The sequence below is a fragment of the Rhinopithecus roxellana genome, chromosome 5, assembly GCF_007565055.1.
Source record: "Rhinopithecus roxellana isolate Shanxi Qingling chromosome 5, ASM756505v1, whole genome shotgun sequence".
Taxonomy (NCBI): Eukaryota; Metazoa; Chordata; class Mammalia; order Primates; family Cercopithecidae; genus Rhinopithecus; species Rhinopithecus roxellana.
In genome coordinates, this window is record NC_044553.1 from 174640435 (window position 1) to 174657682 (window position 17248).

The 17248-nt window shown below is 43.9% G+C and overlaps 2 protein-coding genes across 5 annotated transcripts in view; both read right to left on the bottom strand.

Moving 5' to 3' along the window:
• ZNF609 (zinc finger protein 609) overlaps window positions 1-2880 on the bottom strand; it is a 238610-nt gene extending 235730 nt beyond the window's left edge. Inside the window, exon 1 of one of the 2 annotated variants that reach the window (XM_030929873.1) lies at window positions 2638-2880. The gene's annotated coding sequence lies outside the window, so the exon portion shown is untranslated. The remainder of the gene's footprint in view (window positions 1-2637) is intronic. The other variant, XM_030929874.1, reaches the window with a different exon arrangement.
• Window positions 2881-8887: 6007 nt separating this feature from the next.
• TRIP4 (thyroid hormone receptor interactor 4) overlaps window positions 8888-17248 on the bottom strand; it is a 73468-nt gene continuing 65107 nt past the window's right edge. For all 3 annotated transcript variants that reach the window (XM_010355482.1, XM_030929876.1, XM_030929877.1), the window contains one exon: window positions 8888-9193. In XM_010355482.1, coding sequence (XP_010353784.1) covers window positions 9126-9193 — 68 coding nt within the window. In that variant the 3' untranslated portion in view covers window positions 8888-9125. The remainder of the gene's footprint in view (window positions 9194-17248) is intronic.

Sequence of the window (17248 nt, forward strand, 5' to 3'; positions counted from 1 at the left end):
TCTAATCTCTTTTTAAAGAAAAGTTGTACTTAATGTTCTAAATGGAAACCCCTTTTCCAGGCCCAAATAAGTTTTTTTTGTTGTTTTTTGAGACAAGGTCCTGGTCTATCACCCAGGCTGGAGTACAGCAGTGCAATCACGGCTCACTGCAGCCTCAACCTCCTGGGCTCAATGAGATCTTTCTACCTCGGCCTCCCAAGTAGCTGCGACCACAGGCGTATGCCACTACACCCAGCTAATATTTTTTATATTTTTTGTTGAGATGGGGTTTTGCCATGTTGCCCAAGCTGGTCTCAAACTCCTGAACTCAAGTGATCTTCCCACCTCAGCCTCCTGAGTAGCTGGGACCACTGGCATGTACCACTATGCCCAGGTAGCTTTATTTTTTTAAATTTTTGTAGAGATGGGTTCTCACTATGTTGCCCAGGCCATTCTCAAACTCCTAGGCTCAAGTGATACTCCTGCCTCAGCCTCCCAAAGTGCTGGGATTACAGGTGTGTGCACCATGCCTGGTCCCAAATAATTTTTTATACAACTAATAGTACATCAACATTATTTGGGCACTTCTATCAGATATGTACAATAGAATTCCTTCTAGTTTGTTCTCATACTTCTCTAATTATCCCTAAGACCTATACATTTTTTCAAAAATGTTTATTTCTTTGGCAAATTTCTTAATAGAGAGGTAGACACAGACTTTTGCACAATGAGCAAGTCATGTCCTTTCATTAGAGTTAAAATATTGAAAGGTTTGTTCCCACAGCCCTTGCCCAGACAGGCAAATTCTGTGGCTTTTTTATTGTGCTATTATTATTGACCAGGAAGTCACCATTAAAAAGGTACTTGGTTCTTGACTTTTTTATTTTTTATTTTTAAAGAAACAGGGTCTTGCTTTGTTGCCCAAGGCTGGTCTTGAACTCCTGGGCTCCAGCCATCCTCTGGCTTCAGTCTCCCAAAGTGCCGAGATTACAAGCATGAGCCACCGCACCTGAGCTTGACTCCCCATCTTAACCCTGCACAGGTTTTTAGTGGTATTCTTAAACAAACAAAAATCACTGCATGAGTGTTCCATTTATATAAAAGAATTAAATATGATGATTCAACTAAGAGTAGAACCTTCCCTTGAAGTCTTCTTCCTTAAGGGTCTGAAACAAACATCATAGTTGAGTCTACCAGACACTATTCCTTCACAACTTAGTACAGGTTAGCCAAAGAGGCAGGCACAACATGGCTGGCATCCCCTATTCTTCTGAAAAATGTGTGCCAATGAGCTCTGCATTGTTCCTCACTCAAAAAGAAGAGCCTTTCTGTCTGGCCTCCTTCAATGGCAAGCCCCAGTCTGGAAAAGGAAGAAAATGGCACTGAGGAGCCTGGGAGATGGAGCATATCCAAAGCTCTCAGACAAGACTTGAACCTATGACCTTCACTGTGTACACAATAGGCGGGTGAGAGGGACCGGTTTATCTCTGCTGCAGCAGTTCTCAGCCCTGGGGTAGCACTCCCGATAAAATGACACGACTATTGTGTGTGGCAGCAGAATAGTCATCTCCTCACAACAGCCTAAACCAGCACTCCCTCCCCCAAGACAAAGCAGCAGGGGTGAAATTAACTCAAGGATGCAGAGCAAAGCCTAATACAGAAAAAGGAGGCCTGTAGGGGCTTGGGGACTCTCCTCAACCCCTGAGGCTCTGGACACATGGCTGGAAACAGACAGGCTTTTTTCCCCATCTTTCCCACTCTGATTTAGGTAGGGAGCTGTTTCTTAGAGAATTTAATCATCTGTGATTTGTTCAGAAATATTCCCCCTGAAGGGCTCTGATCTCTCCACCCTGTGTGAGCCTAATTCCTAGAAGCTGAAATGACTATTTGCTGCTGCCTGTTTCACAAACACACATTAATTGGTCAGATGTGTCTCCTCCTCCTCAACCCCAGAGGGAGGAAGGAGAATCTGAGCAAAGCACAGAGATGATCCAACCGTAATTACACATAAAGGGAAAAGAGGGCAGCATGGATTTTCCAAACAGGATAGGGTCACAAACCCTCCCGGGGGTACAAGGATAGCAGTTAAGGTCCAGGCCCAGGGATCCCTCCATCTTGAAGAAAAGGACAGGAGTAAATGTGACCTTAAGACTGTTAGGGACACACACCCACAACCTTCTTACTGCACAATCCCAGCCACCTTGCTCCCCACTCCTGGGTCACGCACACGTCCTGCTTCCGACCCTATGCTCTGAACAACCCCCGCCCTCCCCCCCACCCCGCCAACTCCCTGACTGGCCCCAGTCGCCCTGAGCGCCCTCAACGTACCCAGACTCGCCTCGGAAACTCTCTGGCCTGCTCCCATAACCTAGCCAGACCCTAATCCCCTCCCGTGCACCCCTACCCTCAGCCTGAACCGGCCCTGGCCACGCTTTGAACTTCACCCAGCGCCCCTCGACGCCCCCTCCCCCACCCACGCAACGACCCCCCCCTACACACCTTCCCCTCGCTCCGCCCCAGCCCCCCCAACCCCCACTTCCTCCGTCAGGCAGCGCCGCCGCCCCCGGCCCCCATCAGCTCCCCTCAGCCCCGCGCCCCATCGGTGCCGCCGTCTCTTTCCTCCCCCAGTCCCGGCTCCACACAAAGCTCCGGACTCACCGCGCGGCCGGTCCCGGGAGCCGCCACCTCCGCCCGCCCGGGGCCCCGGGCCGTAGAGCCGCCGCTGCTACGGGGCCCAGGCCGCCATCCGTTCCCGCGGCCCCTCCCCCCCACCCCACCCCGGCTCCGGCTCTCCGCCCCCTCCCCGCGCCGCTCCGCCCCGCCCGGCCGGTGCCGCTGTGTCCGGGGCCGCGGGTCCCTCAGCCGCCGCCACCGCCGCCACCGCCGCGATCCGGGACAACCAGAGTCACCCGGAAGACACGGACACTGGATTACCAGGCCCTCGGATCCGGATTCTGCGCGTGTGTGGAGTCAGGAGCGGGTGAGCGCAGTGGAAACCCGGAACCTGGATGAAGGAGCGAAATCCTGGGTCTTGGAATGCGCGCTCACCGGGAGCCCAGATTAGGGAGTCTTAGCTCAGGGAATGCTGGAAAACCCGGCGTGCCGGTTAGAACCAAGATAAACTCAAAGAAACATGGATTGGAGAGCTCGAACCTAACGCTGTCCCCTCTTGGGCAGTAGAACTCTCGCTGGATCAGACTTCCTCATAGAGAGGTCTCTGGGCGGAGTATTGCACCTTATAATACAGAAGACACCTCTTCTGTAGTTGTCCTTCAACCACAGAGAGGAAAGGGCCGTAGGGGGTCTGAACATGGGCATCCACAAAGAACAGAAGAACAATCACAGCTCCTGATGGTTTCATCCATTTTAGCCCTTAGTTCAGTGAAGTACCAACCTCCTAATTTTTTATCCTTTGTTCTCCAGCTTTTTCTTTTACGATTACCACTTACTTTTCTCCCCAAAGCACCCATTTCTAATCCCTCTATATATCCCTTTCCCCCTCACCATCCTATATCACTAAATCTTGTTGCCTTTTATTATCTAAAAGTCTTATTCTGTCCTTCTCCAACCCACCATTCTAAGGATTGTAGCTTTTATCTTTCCTTATCTGCCATTCATCTCTGATTGCCCAGCACACTATCTAGTGCACAGTAGGCATTCAGTCCATGTTTAAGTGAGCCCTCCCACCCAGCTCACTTGTGAAACATCTATTCATGACGACCTCTTAAGACTTCCACCTCATTCCATAGCAAACAAATTTACCTTAATTCTCAAGGCCTCCCACATCCTAGCCCCTATTATGTCCTTCCTGTGTCCTTGACCATTTTATTCTGCTTTGCATTTATCTTACCTTTTTTTCCCCTATCCTGAGGCATCCTTCAACAGTGCCACTCAAGATAGTATGTGACTTGGAGATAAAGTGAGGTCATAAAAAGAGGGGGGAGGGGTTGATAGCTAAAGATAAAAACTAAACCTGTCTGGTCTAGGAAAAATAATCTCTCTTTGGTCGACCAGTAGTCACGTTGTTAGACAGTACAGGGGCAGAACTGATCCCAGGTGACAGCGAACTTCCAATGTATACTAGACAAAGTTACAAGTGAGGATTCAGCTACTTAGCAGGTGGAGACAGAAAAGGATTTAGTGTTTTAGACTTAGGCGTGATTTAATTAAGGATTAAACATTCCAGTAGTCATCTCCCACTGAAGGAGCATGACTCTGCCACTGGAGAGAACTAGACTGCAAAAATAGGGAATAAAGGAAAGTAAACATTCCTGCAGTGAACTCCAAGTTTTAGCCAGAGAAAGTTCTCAAGCCTGGAAGAACCACTAAAAATTTTCAAGTGATCAGATGTCCTACATAGTAAACAAATCTTAAGTTTTTATTTACTGTTCCTCTAGACCAAGGGTTGGCAAACTGCATCTCACAGGTCAAATCAGGCTCACCACCTGTTTTAGTATGTCCCATGAGCTAGAATGATTTTTACATTTTTAAACAGTTAAATAATCAGAAAACTATTTCATAATGTGAAAATGATATGAAATTCAAATTTCAGGCCAGGTGCGGTGGCTCACACCTGTAATCTCAGCACTTTGGGAGGCTGAGGCGGGCTGATCACGTGAGGTCAGGAATTCGAGACCAGGCTGACCAGCATGGAGAAACCCCGTAAAAATACAAAAGTAGCCAGGCATGGTGGCGCATGCCCGTAATCCCAGCCACTCAGGAGGGTGAGACAGCAGAATCGCTTGAACCTGGAGGCGGAGGTCACAGTGAGCCAAGATCTCGCCATTGCACTCCAGCCTGGGCAACAAGAGCAAAACCCTGTTTCACAAAAAAAAAAAAAAAAGAAAGAAAGAAAAAGAAAAGAAATTCAAATTTGAGTGTCTGTAAATAGTTTTATTGGGCCAGTGGCTCACACCTGTAATCCCAGCACTTTGGAAGGCCAAGGCGGGTGGATCACCTGAGGTCAGGAATTCGAGACCAGCTTGACCAACATGGAGAAACCCTATCTCTACTAAAAATACAAAGTTAGCCGGGCCTAGTGGCGCATGCTTGTAATCCCAGATACTCAGGAGGCTGAGGCAGGAGAATTGCTTGAACCTGGGAGGTGGAGGTTGCAGGGAGGTGGAGGTTGTGGTGAGCCGAGATCACGCCATTGCACTCCAGCCTGGGCAACAAGAGTGAAACTGTCTCAAAAAACAAACAAACAAAAAATAGTTTTATTGGCTCTAGCCAAGCTCATTCATTTACATTATCATCTATAGATGCATTTTTACTACAACAGCAGAGTTGAACAGTTGAAACAAGGACTGCGTGGCCTGTGTAAAGCCTAAAATATTTGCTATCTGACCCCTTCCAGAAAAAAGTTTGCCAACCCCTGCTCCAGATAAGCACTATCCAACAGAACTTTTTGGAGCAATGGAAATGTTCTATATCTCTGCTGTCCAATGCAAAAGTCGCTAGCCACATGTAGCTATTTGGGCACTTGAAATATGGTCAACAGTGACTGAATAACTGAATCCTTAATTTCATATAATTAAAATTTTCATAACCACAAGTGGCTAGTGGCTACCATAATAGACAGTACGGCTCTAGACTCTTAAATATTTTGTACTGACGCTTTTTTCTCTCCTTATGCCACAATCTTACTCCCTTCCTGTGACATTCCTCTATGGATTCTCAGGAACTCCCCACCACCCCACTGTTCCACAGTCCCACTCACTATATACACATCCATTTTTCTGACCTCAAGCTAGGGTACACTTACTAGGTTGTCTCTCTGGACTCTCCATTGTCACAAATGAAGTCTGAAAATGGATCAGGTTATCAATTGTCACCCTATGAATTAAGCCACATTATGTACATACACATAAATGGACATTTACACAAGTTTCTTTGTGTCAGAGGATGGCACTGAGGCTGTATTCTTTCTTCTCTGCATGAGAGAAGTAGAAAAGTCCTCCACATGCTGGATCCCTTGTTGCTGCTGGTGCCTGTGGTATGGATCACCTCCCTCTGAACACATTCACAGAAGCTAAGAGCAGCAGATGTATACTTGCTATTTGAATCTCTAGGAAAAAAAATTCCTTCATCATTGGATTTTCTGTCCCTCACCAGGCCTAACAAACTGAAGTTAACTAATTTCTTTAAGAGATGCTTGCTTTTTACTGGTCTTTTTGAGCTGGCTTTTTGAGAATAACCCCATACTGTCTTGATCTTGGCTAGGTGCATTTTTCAAATTTACTAAATTAAATGGAATCCACAATAATGGGCTTTAGTAGAGACAATAAAGTGGAAAGAGATTACAGGTTATAATCCAAAGAAGCCATAACTTTGTAATTATTTGTAAAAATGGTTTTGAAGTCTAAATTTTTCACACTTACTTCCTAGGAAAAAATGAATTTATGTAAACTTCTGACTTAAAAGAGGGGATACCTAGTTTTCTTTTTCCAGATTAGCTATACCAAGAAACAAACAAAAACCCTTACTCTCTTCCAAACATCTAACTGCAAAGTCAAGGCTTCCTACATTTGACCTTAGCCAAAAGGCCAAGAAGCAATAAAGCCAAGGCTTCCTAAACCCTGTCAGAGAAAGTCTCCAGTTTCATATATCGCCTACTCTGACTTTATATAAATGAGACTGAGTCCTGCCTGGAAAAACAAAAACAAAAAACCCAAAAAGCTGAGAAGTCGACAGCAATTGAACCCAACTATTCAAAAGGGGGTACAGATATTTAGACTGCAACAAAAAACCAGCTCAGAAATGTGAAACTTCCTTTAGGCCACACTGTCCCAGAGTTACACAGTCAGAGCAAAGTGTTGTAAAGTACTAAAAGGCTATTCCTGGGCAAGTTTGCACTCAGGCTGCTAAGAATTTCCACGAGGCTTTAAATTGTGCTATTCATCACTGAGCAACTGAAGGCCATCTACCCCCAAGTTTCTCCCACACTTCCTCCCTGGTGTCTCCACAAATAAAAGAGAGACCTTATACTACCACCACCATATGAACTAAAGACAGACTTTCACAGTCTAACCATGAAAAGGAGAAGTTTCCATGTTATTCTGCCATTTACTAATGAGGTTCCAGTTGCATATTTTGGATGCTAAGGTGGGTTCTTGTAAACTTGTAAAGTTCTTGTAAACTGTCTTATCTCAGCACACAAAATGGTTGCATAACCTAATCTGTTGCAGCTCCTGTTTTTCTTTCGGCATGAACACAGTCTATCCAGATGAAAAAATCAATCCAGACACCTCTATGCTCAGGCTGTTGTTCAAATAAACATTTTTCCTCCCTCCCTAGGCTCTTCACCTCCTGCCTTCTAGTTTTATTTTGGTATTAAGAGAGCCAGACAACTCCAGCATAGAATTCAAGGTGCTACTGCTTGGTAAACTATTGGCTGCATAGTGAATCCAGGATGGCTTCATTAATAGTAGGGTCTGCAAGAAGCCAGAAAGAGACTCCCTGGACATGCTCCCCGCCAAAGAAGTGGACATTAGCAGTCCTTTCCTCTTTCTCCAGAGGTTGAACAGAAAAAGGGAATACTACATGTTTGCATCACCGGAACAAGAATCGGGTGGGTTTTCCCTGGGAATCCAGAGTGATCAGGCCCTGCAAAACCAATGCCTAGAGCTATGCAACAAGCAGGGTTCACAGTTGAGTGAACATCAATGCATAATGAGTGGAGGCATTTCAATGCAAATAAACGCTGAATATGAAGGATTAAAGAAAGGGGAAATTAATCTTTTTCATAACACAGGGCACATTTTTTTCTCTCCCTTGCTCTCTCTTTTTTAAGTCATGCACACAACTGCTGGAGGGAGTCCAACTTCCCCAGTGTGGTGGTGGTGTTTTATAAAAAGCAGAACATACACATTTAAGACCATGAATTTCCTCAGGATGCCAGCAACTGAGATTCTGACAGCTCTTCAGAACAGCCTCAGAAAGTGTTTCACTAAGGACGGCCAGACTGACAAGCAAAACCTCATTTCAAACTAACCTCTTCTTTTTCCAAAGCACATAGCTTTCTGGGATGGGTTTAAAAGATTTGATTTCAGCATTTGGGGGGTATTTGGATGCATTTACTAAGGCGATTTTATGTTTTAGTTTGTTTCTAATTGCCCCATCCAAGTGATGCTTTTGCAATACCAACAAAATAAATAGGGCAGCTTCATGCTGCTTTAGCAGGTGGCTCCATCTTCTCCCAGTCTGAACCATCCATATCCTGGCTTCTCAAACCCAAGAAGTGGAAGCACTTCTTCAGCTTATTCCTTCCAAAAAAAAAAAAATTGCCAATGAGGGTTACTCAGCTTTTCACATTTCACTCAGACTGTTCAAGAGACATTGGATTGGAGGAGAAAACTTGTTACAAACCTTTTTGTTCCATCACAGGTTTGTATTAAGCACAGGATTCCTCAAACATCCTATTACTCTACCAGATTATCCCTTTGATAAGAAACGTTAAAATCTGAGAGGATCCCTCAAAAAAAAATAATTAACCTAGGTTAAACACTTTTTCTTTTTTTTTTGAGACGGAGACTCACTCTGTCGCCCAGGCTGGGGTCCAGTGGCAGGATCTGGGCTCACTGCAAGCTCTGCCTCCCGGGTTCACGCCATTCTCCTGCCTCAGCCTTCCGAGTAGCTGGGACTACAGGCACCTGCCACCACGCCCGACTAACTTTTTTGCACTTTTAGTAGAGACAAGGTTTCACTGTGTTAGCCAGGATGGTCTCGATCTCCTGACCTCATGAGCCGCCTGCCTCGGCCTCCCAAAGTGCTGGGATTACAGGTGTGAGCCACCACGCCCAGCCATGTTAAACACTTTCTAACTACAAATACAAGTCTCGAAAAGGAAAGGAATTTCCAACTTGTTCCCATCTCTTTTGATACTATTCTGAGAAAAATGTCAAAAGACTTAGAATTTTTAAATAGGTTTTTATAAATAATGTATTCAAAGATTTTGACCCATTACATAAAGTAGGAATCCCACTCCTTAAGAAAAATATACAGGTTTTGGTAAGAGTTTAAGTTCTGAGATATTCAAGCCTGATGCCGAGCCTTTAGGTTTCTACTACTTCAATTCCAAAGGACCAGTAGATAGCAATTTTAGTACATAAAACTCCACTATGCTGTATAGTTCATTCTCTCCTAGGTCAGACAGCTTTATTCTGCTTCATTAACCCCTTCTTTGCTCCTTGATGGATCTTGGAATCCAGTTTCCCTGTAAGGGAGAAAAAGAAGTCTCATTATTTATTTTTGTATTTGCAATGCAAATCTTTTGTAGCCTCCCAGGTCTTCTGGTTACTGTGTTCCTGTCACATTCAATTATCTTATTTCAGGACTTAGACACTTCCAAACTTCAGAGTTTCATTCAGTAAGAATAAGGAAGCAATGGGAACACTGTACAGGGATACACAAATGCATACGAGTATTTGTCCTAAGAATCTAAGAAGTTAATTATTTCTAATTTTGTAGCTACTAGAAAAGAAATATCACATTTTTAAGGGTGTTCGATGCTAAGGCAAATTTTTAAGAATATACACATGCAATAAAGGAAGGCATTTCACACAGTGGGAAACCCATTCCTCTGACCTGTTAACTGGCTGAACATAATGCATGAACCTTCACAGTGAGAAAAGCAGTTCAACACTCCTTTGCTGCCTCAGACTTAATAGGGGGAGTGACCTGCAACAGTGGAATAGAATCCACATGAATGCTTTACTGACAAAGGGCCCCTATCACCAGCTAAGAAGGTTAAAGGTTATAGGCTATTATATGACTCTCTAAGTATTAAACTTAGAAAACAAGCAACGTTCCCATCCCAGGTGACCCTAATGAAAGGTATATTACTGATGTGGTCTCTGACCTCTTCTCAGATCTACCAGGATCGAGTTTGGCTCAGTGGTAGCAGCCTTAGGAACCATCCATCTCATTAGGAGAATCTTAAGAGAATACCTGTCTGTCTGGCCTGAGAACAGTTTGGCAGTTTGCTTTCTCCCACAAAAAGTCTCATCTAAGTCAATAGTGATGCTTATGCTGAAAATAGAAACATAATTCAGTTCAGTCTCAGCACTAAAAAAAAAACAAAAAACAAGGAGTCTTCCCCTTCAAAGGCAGCTGAGTATACCACAGGCCCATGCCCATAACCACTGCCTCTCAATATGTTGTCATTTTCATTTGTTGCAGCAATCAGGCATAACAGAAGGAGCACTGGACTAAAAGTCAGAAGACCCAGGTTCTAGTCCACCCTACTCTGGTATTAACTAGCTATATGACCTGGGCGAGTCATTCAATTTCTCTGGATTTCAGTATTTTCACTTGTCCAATTAAGTTAAGAATACATGTACTGACCATGGCACAGTAAGATTGTGAGAAAAATTAGCTTCAGCCTAACAAGTTTCCCTGTTTATTTAAATCTCCTCCTATCTAACATTAGTCTGTGTGTCTCTCTTTGTCTGTTTATCTCTCACTCTCTTTCAGGCTACACCTGCTTCTAGAAGAACATCATGTCCTTTTCTGGGCTTCCTCAGAAACCATCCACTAAGTGATACCCTGAATATCATTTAACAATAATCACAATGCTGTTGATTTTCATTTGGGCTTTAGAGCACAGGGCATTCCCAGGGATTTAGGAGTTCTTTTATCCCCTGTGCTTCCTGGCTGAAAACCAGAACATGCGCCAGCCATCTGGCAAAGAGCCCTGTTACAAGGCAAGTCAGCCTTTGTATCCCTAACACTACCATAGTGACTGCCAAATGGTAGATGCTCAATAAATGCTCTCACCAAATGAATTAAACAAAGGTAGACACTACACATTTCAAAACCTTTATATTATAGACAGTACTAAGTAACCACAAGTAGCAGATAACAGGTAAATGTAAGAGTACAGATTGTAAAGGTGGTAGTACCCAGAGGTGAATCTCATTCAGCTTTTTAGGACAAGCTAGGACAGAATTTAGAATTCCGTCTAGGACTCCAGACATCCAGTTGTCTGTATTGCATAAGTTGAAAGACTCTGTTTGTTTGTTTGTTTATTTATTGAGACAGAGTCTCTGTCGCCCAGGCTGGAGTACAATGGCGTGATCTCGGCTCACTGCAACCTCCACCACCCAGGTTCAAGCAATTATGCTGCCTTAGCCTCCCCTGTAGCTGGGACTACAGGTGTGTGCCATCATGCCCAGCTAATTTTTTTATTTTGTGGTAGAGATAGGGTTTCACCATGTTGGCCAGGTTGGTCTTGAATTCCTGACCTCAAGCGATCCCCCACCCCACCTCAGCCTCCCAAAGTGCTGGGATTACAGGCGTGAGCCACCACGCCTGGCTGAAAAATTCAGTTTTAATCCTGAGACTTCCTAGCTGTATAATCTTGAGTATGTTATCTAGTCACTCTTGTCCTCAATTTTATCAACTCTAAGAGGAAACTGGACTATAAAATACTGAAGGTTCCTTCCAACTCTATGATATTGTGCCCTAGAAATGAAATGTAAATTGGAATAATTTGTTCCTGAGGCAGTCTGATATAGTGAAAAGAACAGGAAATCTTGCGCCAGAAAAACTTGAGTAAAATAACTTCTATAAACCTGTAAAATGAAAGGAGGAAAAAGCCCTTACTAACACATAGTTATTGAGAAGATTCTAGGTAACACAAAGTGCTTTCTATAGACCAGTCACTGAGCTAGGTGTATTACACATACACTAAGTCCTTTAATCAAATAACTACAGGTTCAGTACTCCTTATCTAAAATGCTTGGGACCAGAAGTGTTTTAAATTTCAGATTTTTTTGGATTTTGGAATATTTGCATTATATATACTTACTGGTTAAGTATCCCAAATCCAGAAATCCAAAATCCCAAATGCTCCAATTAGCATATCCTTTGAGCATCATGTTGAAGCTCAAAAAGGTTTCGATTTTGCATTTCAGATTTTCAGATTTGGGGCAGGGTGTGGTGGCTCATGCCTGTAATCCCAGTACTTTGGGAGGCCAAGGCAGGCAGATTGCTTGAGCCCAGGAGTTCCAGAGCAGTCTGGCCAACAAGGCGAAACCCCGTCTGTACCAAAAAAAACCAAACCTCCCCCCACCTTCACCCCCCCCCCAAAAAATCTGCCGGGTATGGTGGTGCAAGCCTGGAGTCCCAGCTACTTGGGAGGGTGAGACAGGAGGATGGCTTGAGCCCAGGAGGCGGAGGTTGCAGTGAGCCAAGATCCCATGCCATTGCCCTCCAGCGTGAGCAACAGAGTGAGACCCTATCTAAAAAAAAGATTTTTTTTTTTTTTGGCCGGGCACAGTGGCTCACGTCTGTAATCACTGCACTTTGGGACGCAGGCAGATCACCTGAGGTCAGAAGTTCAAAACTAGACTGGTCAAAATGGTGAAACCCCGTCTCTACTAAAAATACAAAAATTAGTTGGGCATGGTGGAGGGCATCTATAATTCCAGCTACTCAGGAGGCTGAGGCAGGAGAATCGCTTGAACCTAGGAGGTGGAAGTTCCAGTGAGCTGAGATTGTACCATTGCACTCCAGCCTGGGCAACAAGAATAAAACTAAAAAATAAATAAATAAATAAATAAAAATAATAATAAAAATAAAAGCAATAAAAAATTAGCCGGGTATGATGGTACAGGCTTATAGTCCCAGCTACTTGGGAGGCTGAGGTGGGAGAATTGCTTCAGCCAGGGAAACAGAGGTTGCAGTGAGCTGAGTTCACCCCACTACACTCCAGCCTGGGTGACAGAGTGAGACTCAGTCTCAAAAAAAAAAAAAAAAAAAAAGAAACCCCCAAAAAAACAAAAAAAATTCAGATTTGGGATGCTTAGCCTATAACTAAAATAATATATATTAAAGTGCTTCAGGCTGGGTGTGGCTTATGTCTGTACTCCCAGCACTTTGGAAGGCCAAGGCAAGCAAATCACTTGAGGTCAGGAGTTCAAGACCAGCCTGACCAACATGGTGAAACCCCATCTCTACTAAAAATACAAACATTAGTTGGGTGTGGTGGCACTCGCCTGTAATCCCAGCTACTCAGGAGGCTGAGGCAAGAGAATTGCTTGAACCCAGGAGGCGGAGGTTGCAGTGGGCTGAGATCTTGCCAGTGCACTCCAGCCTGGGCAACAGAGCAAGACCCCATCTCAAAAAAAAAAAGGGGGGCTTCATAAATTCAAAGTCTCTGGAAGAAGTAAGGGTGGTTATATTATTTATGCTGAGGCTTGGGAGTTAGGTTTCTTAGTTATGGTTTCATTTTCACCTTTCATTTACCATATAACCCCAGGCAAGTCTTTTAATTATTTATTTCAGATTCCTCATAAGAAAAAAAGACATATCATTTTCTTAACTTTTTTTTTTTTTTTTTTTTTTTTTGAGACGGAGTCTCGCTCTGTCGCCCAGGCTGGAGTGCAGTGGCCGGATCTTGGCTCACTGCAAGCTCTGTCTCCCGGGTTAACGCCATTCTCCTGCCTCAGCCTCCCCAGTAGCTGGGACTACAGGCGCCGCCACCTCGACCGGGTAGTTTTTTTGTATTTTTTTTTTTTAGTAGAGACGGGGTTTCACCGGGTTAGCCAGGATGGTCTCGATCTCCTGACCTCGTGATCCGCCCGTCTCGGCCTCCCAAAGTGCTGGGATTACAGGCTTGAGCCACCGCGCCCGGCCTTTCTTCACATTCTTAAAGCTTCACTGAATAAGAACATTCCTATTTTACATTTCAGGAAACTCCAGTATGATTATGAAAGCCTTCAAGTGAGACCAGCTCAGGTAAGATCAACCCATCAGAATAAAACACCCAATGGTAGGCAGACTAATCTCTGGCCTCAATGATGATGTCTAAAATGGAAAGCTAATAGAAGAAACAAGATACAAGAAGAACAAGGATTTCCAGGATATTCCCAGGAATTCAGACGTTCTTTCATCCCATAGGCTGCCTAAAAAAAATCAGACTTTTGCCAACAATCTGTGAACTCCTTACAATCATGGACATTTTGTATCCCTAAAGTCTAACAGAGGGATTGCCAATAGAGGCAACTCTTGGGCCAGCTGTGGGCAATGATGGCAAGGGACCAGGGCTTCTTGTGGAAAGCAGCAGTCATCATGACTGTCCTTAGATTGCAGGAACTTTAAGCTCTGAATTCTAGTTCAGCCTGGGCTTCTAAGATCAGGATCTGGATAGTGAACCACAGTGACATACAATACATCCTCTTCAGGGTAGGGTGTAACACTTAGTTTCTGTATTTCCCCAGTATTTTTACATTTAGTACCTAAATCATTTCAGTGTTAAACCACATCCCCAATCATAGTGCCTAAAAGAAAATCAAATGCATGTGCAGCAGATGGGCAAGAAGTTAAAAGGGGAAAAAATATTTGTCATCAATTGATATAACTCTCACAGGAATTTTCACATGGTTTGCAAAAGATATAAGGTGCATTAGTTTATAGAGCATGTTGTTAAATTTAAAAATTTTCCTTTATCTGAGTATTCAACCTATATAAAGCAGACACAGAGCCAGGTGATACCCTACTGTATATTGCTTTTTTCTGAATTATTTCAATTTCAGGAGACACAATTAAGGTCAAGCAAACTCAAATTTACACTTCCAAAAACAAATCAAAGTACACACCTTTAATTTAAGGCATTTATATACATATATATGATACAACACATAATATATATATATGATACAACACATAAATGGGTCATATTCTAAAAGTTTATTTGCAAGTCTGAAGTTTGGAACCTGAAGCCAGGAGTAGTAGTGTATATCTGTAGTTCCAGCTACTTGGGAGGCTCAGGCAGGAGGATCTCTTGAACCCAGAGTTCAAGGCCAGCCTAGGCAACATAGTGAGACCCCTGTCTCAAAAATAAAAGTTTGGAATTTCAAATATATTTATCATAGAACTAATCTGTAAAGGGTGGCTACGTTCCTAAGCCATCCCACCAAAAAAAAAAAAAAAAAAAAAAAATTAAGCCATACTGTTATAAGTAAAGCAGACTATTAATTTTTTTTTAGAGACAGGATCTCGCTCTGTCATCCAAGCTGGAGTGCAGTATTGCAATCATAGCCCATTGCAGCCTTGAACTCCTGGGCTGAAGCAATATTTCTGCCTCAGCCTCCCAAGTAGCTGGCACTATAGGCACACGCCACCACACTGGAATAATTTTTTTTTTTTGTAGAGACAGGGTCTCGCTATGTTACTCAGGCTGGTCTCAAATTCCTGGCTTCAAGTGATCCTCCTGCCTCAGCTTCCTAAAATGCTGGGATTACAGACATAAGCCACTGTGCCTGACCAAGTATTAATATTATTAACGCTATTAAACTTAATCACTTCATGTAATAATATATCTAGGGGAAAATATGATAACCATTCCAAATTAAGAGGTGTGTATGTATTTTCCCCAGTGTAACTGGGATTAAAGACTTTTCCAGCTTAAACTACTGGAGGTATCCCCTAGGACCTAATGGAAGAGAGTTCTGGCAGTGTAGGAGGTTTTTAGAGAAGCCGAGGTGGATGGATCACCTGAGCTCAGGAATTCAAGATCAGCCTGGGCAACATGGCAAGACCCTGTTTCTAGCAAAAATACAAAAAATTAGCCAAGCATGGTGGCGTGCGCCTGTGGTCCCAGCTACCTAGGAGGCTGAGGTGGGAGGATCACTTGAGCCTGGGAGGTGGAGGTTGCAGTGAGTCGAGATTGTGCCATTGCACTCCAACCTGGATGACAGAGTGAGACCCCATCTCAAAATAAGATTTTCACTACCTATTGTTTCTGTGCAGTTTTTAACCTTGTCTAGTCTACCATTAACTAACAGAAACAATAGGAAAAAGATAGGAATTTTTTTTTTTTGAGACAGAGTCTCGCTCTGTCACCCAGGCTGGAGTGCAGTGGCGTGATCTCAGCTCGCTGCAAACTCCGCCTCCTGGGTTCACGCCATTCTCCTGCCTCAGCCTCCCGAGTAGCTGGGACTATAGGCGCCCGCCACCACGCCCGGCTAATTTTTTGTATTTTTAGTAGAGACAGGGTTTCACTGTGGTCCCAATCTCCTGACCTTGTGATCCACCCGCCTCAGCCTCCCAAAGTGCTAGGATTACAGGCGTGAGCCACTGTGCCTGGCCTAAAGATAGGAATTTATTAAAGCTTTCTCCTAAGAATGTCACTCCCCTCCCCATCATGAAACCTTATGGAGAAAAATGAAGGCCCTAAAGGTCCTGAAGGTGTAGAGAAAGTACTAAAGTAATATGTTTCAGAGAAATATCCAAACCCCACACAGAACATTTTCTCACAGGACTTTAGGCAGCAGATGAAAACCAAGCCAGGGGAAGAAGCTACGAAAAGGGAAGTAGGACTAAAGATCAAGTAACAGTGGGTGTGAGAGAGAGGATCTACCACCGTTTCCTCCTACCACCAGTGTTGCCACCAGTGCCTAGAGGAAGGTGAAAATGAAATGGAGGAGGAAGGGGTAGACTGCCAGAACCAAAACAGAGAGAGGGTAAAATGGAGATCTAAATTCTAAACAGGGCCAGGTGTGGTGGCTCACACCTGTAATCCTAACACTTTAGGAGGCCAAGGCAGGAGGATCACTTGAGACCAAACTGGGCAACATAGTGAAACCTCATCTCTACCAAAAATTTAAAAATCATCTGGGTGTGGTGGCACATACCTGTAGTCCCAGCTACTTTGGGGGCTGAGGTGGGAGGATTACTTTATCCCAGGAAGTGGAGGCTGCAATGAGTCATAATTGCACAACTGCACTCCAGGCTGGGTGACAGGCCGAGGCCCTATCTCAAAAATAAATAAATCCTTAATAGTGGAGAAAAGAAAGGATTTCCAGGGCTACTGGGCCACCAACTGGAGTACCGTCTGAAGTAAATAATTTGTGTCAGTTAAGGGAAACTTGGTTCAGATCTTCCAATGTGTAGGAATCTTAGGATCTTATCAATCAAAATGTTGCCTGAATGTTGCAGTAAATATACATTAATATAAATTCCTACTCCAAGCATTTCATTTTGTGATTCAAAGCAGTGTTACTTAAAGTGTAGCCAGCTGGCCAACAGCATCAGTATCCCCTGAGAGCAGGATTGAGGAACCTGTGTTTTAACAGTTTGCTAGGTGATTTTTAGTTACATTATAGTTTGAGAAGTACTTCTCTAGGTCATAGATTTATAAAATGGCTAGTTGGTCCCCAAAGTATTGGATGAGGGAGAGTTGTGCACCAGTGAGGACAATGCATGCCCTAGAATCACGCAATTCACACGATGGGAAAGCAGTGACAAAAAGGCACAAAATGGTAAC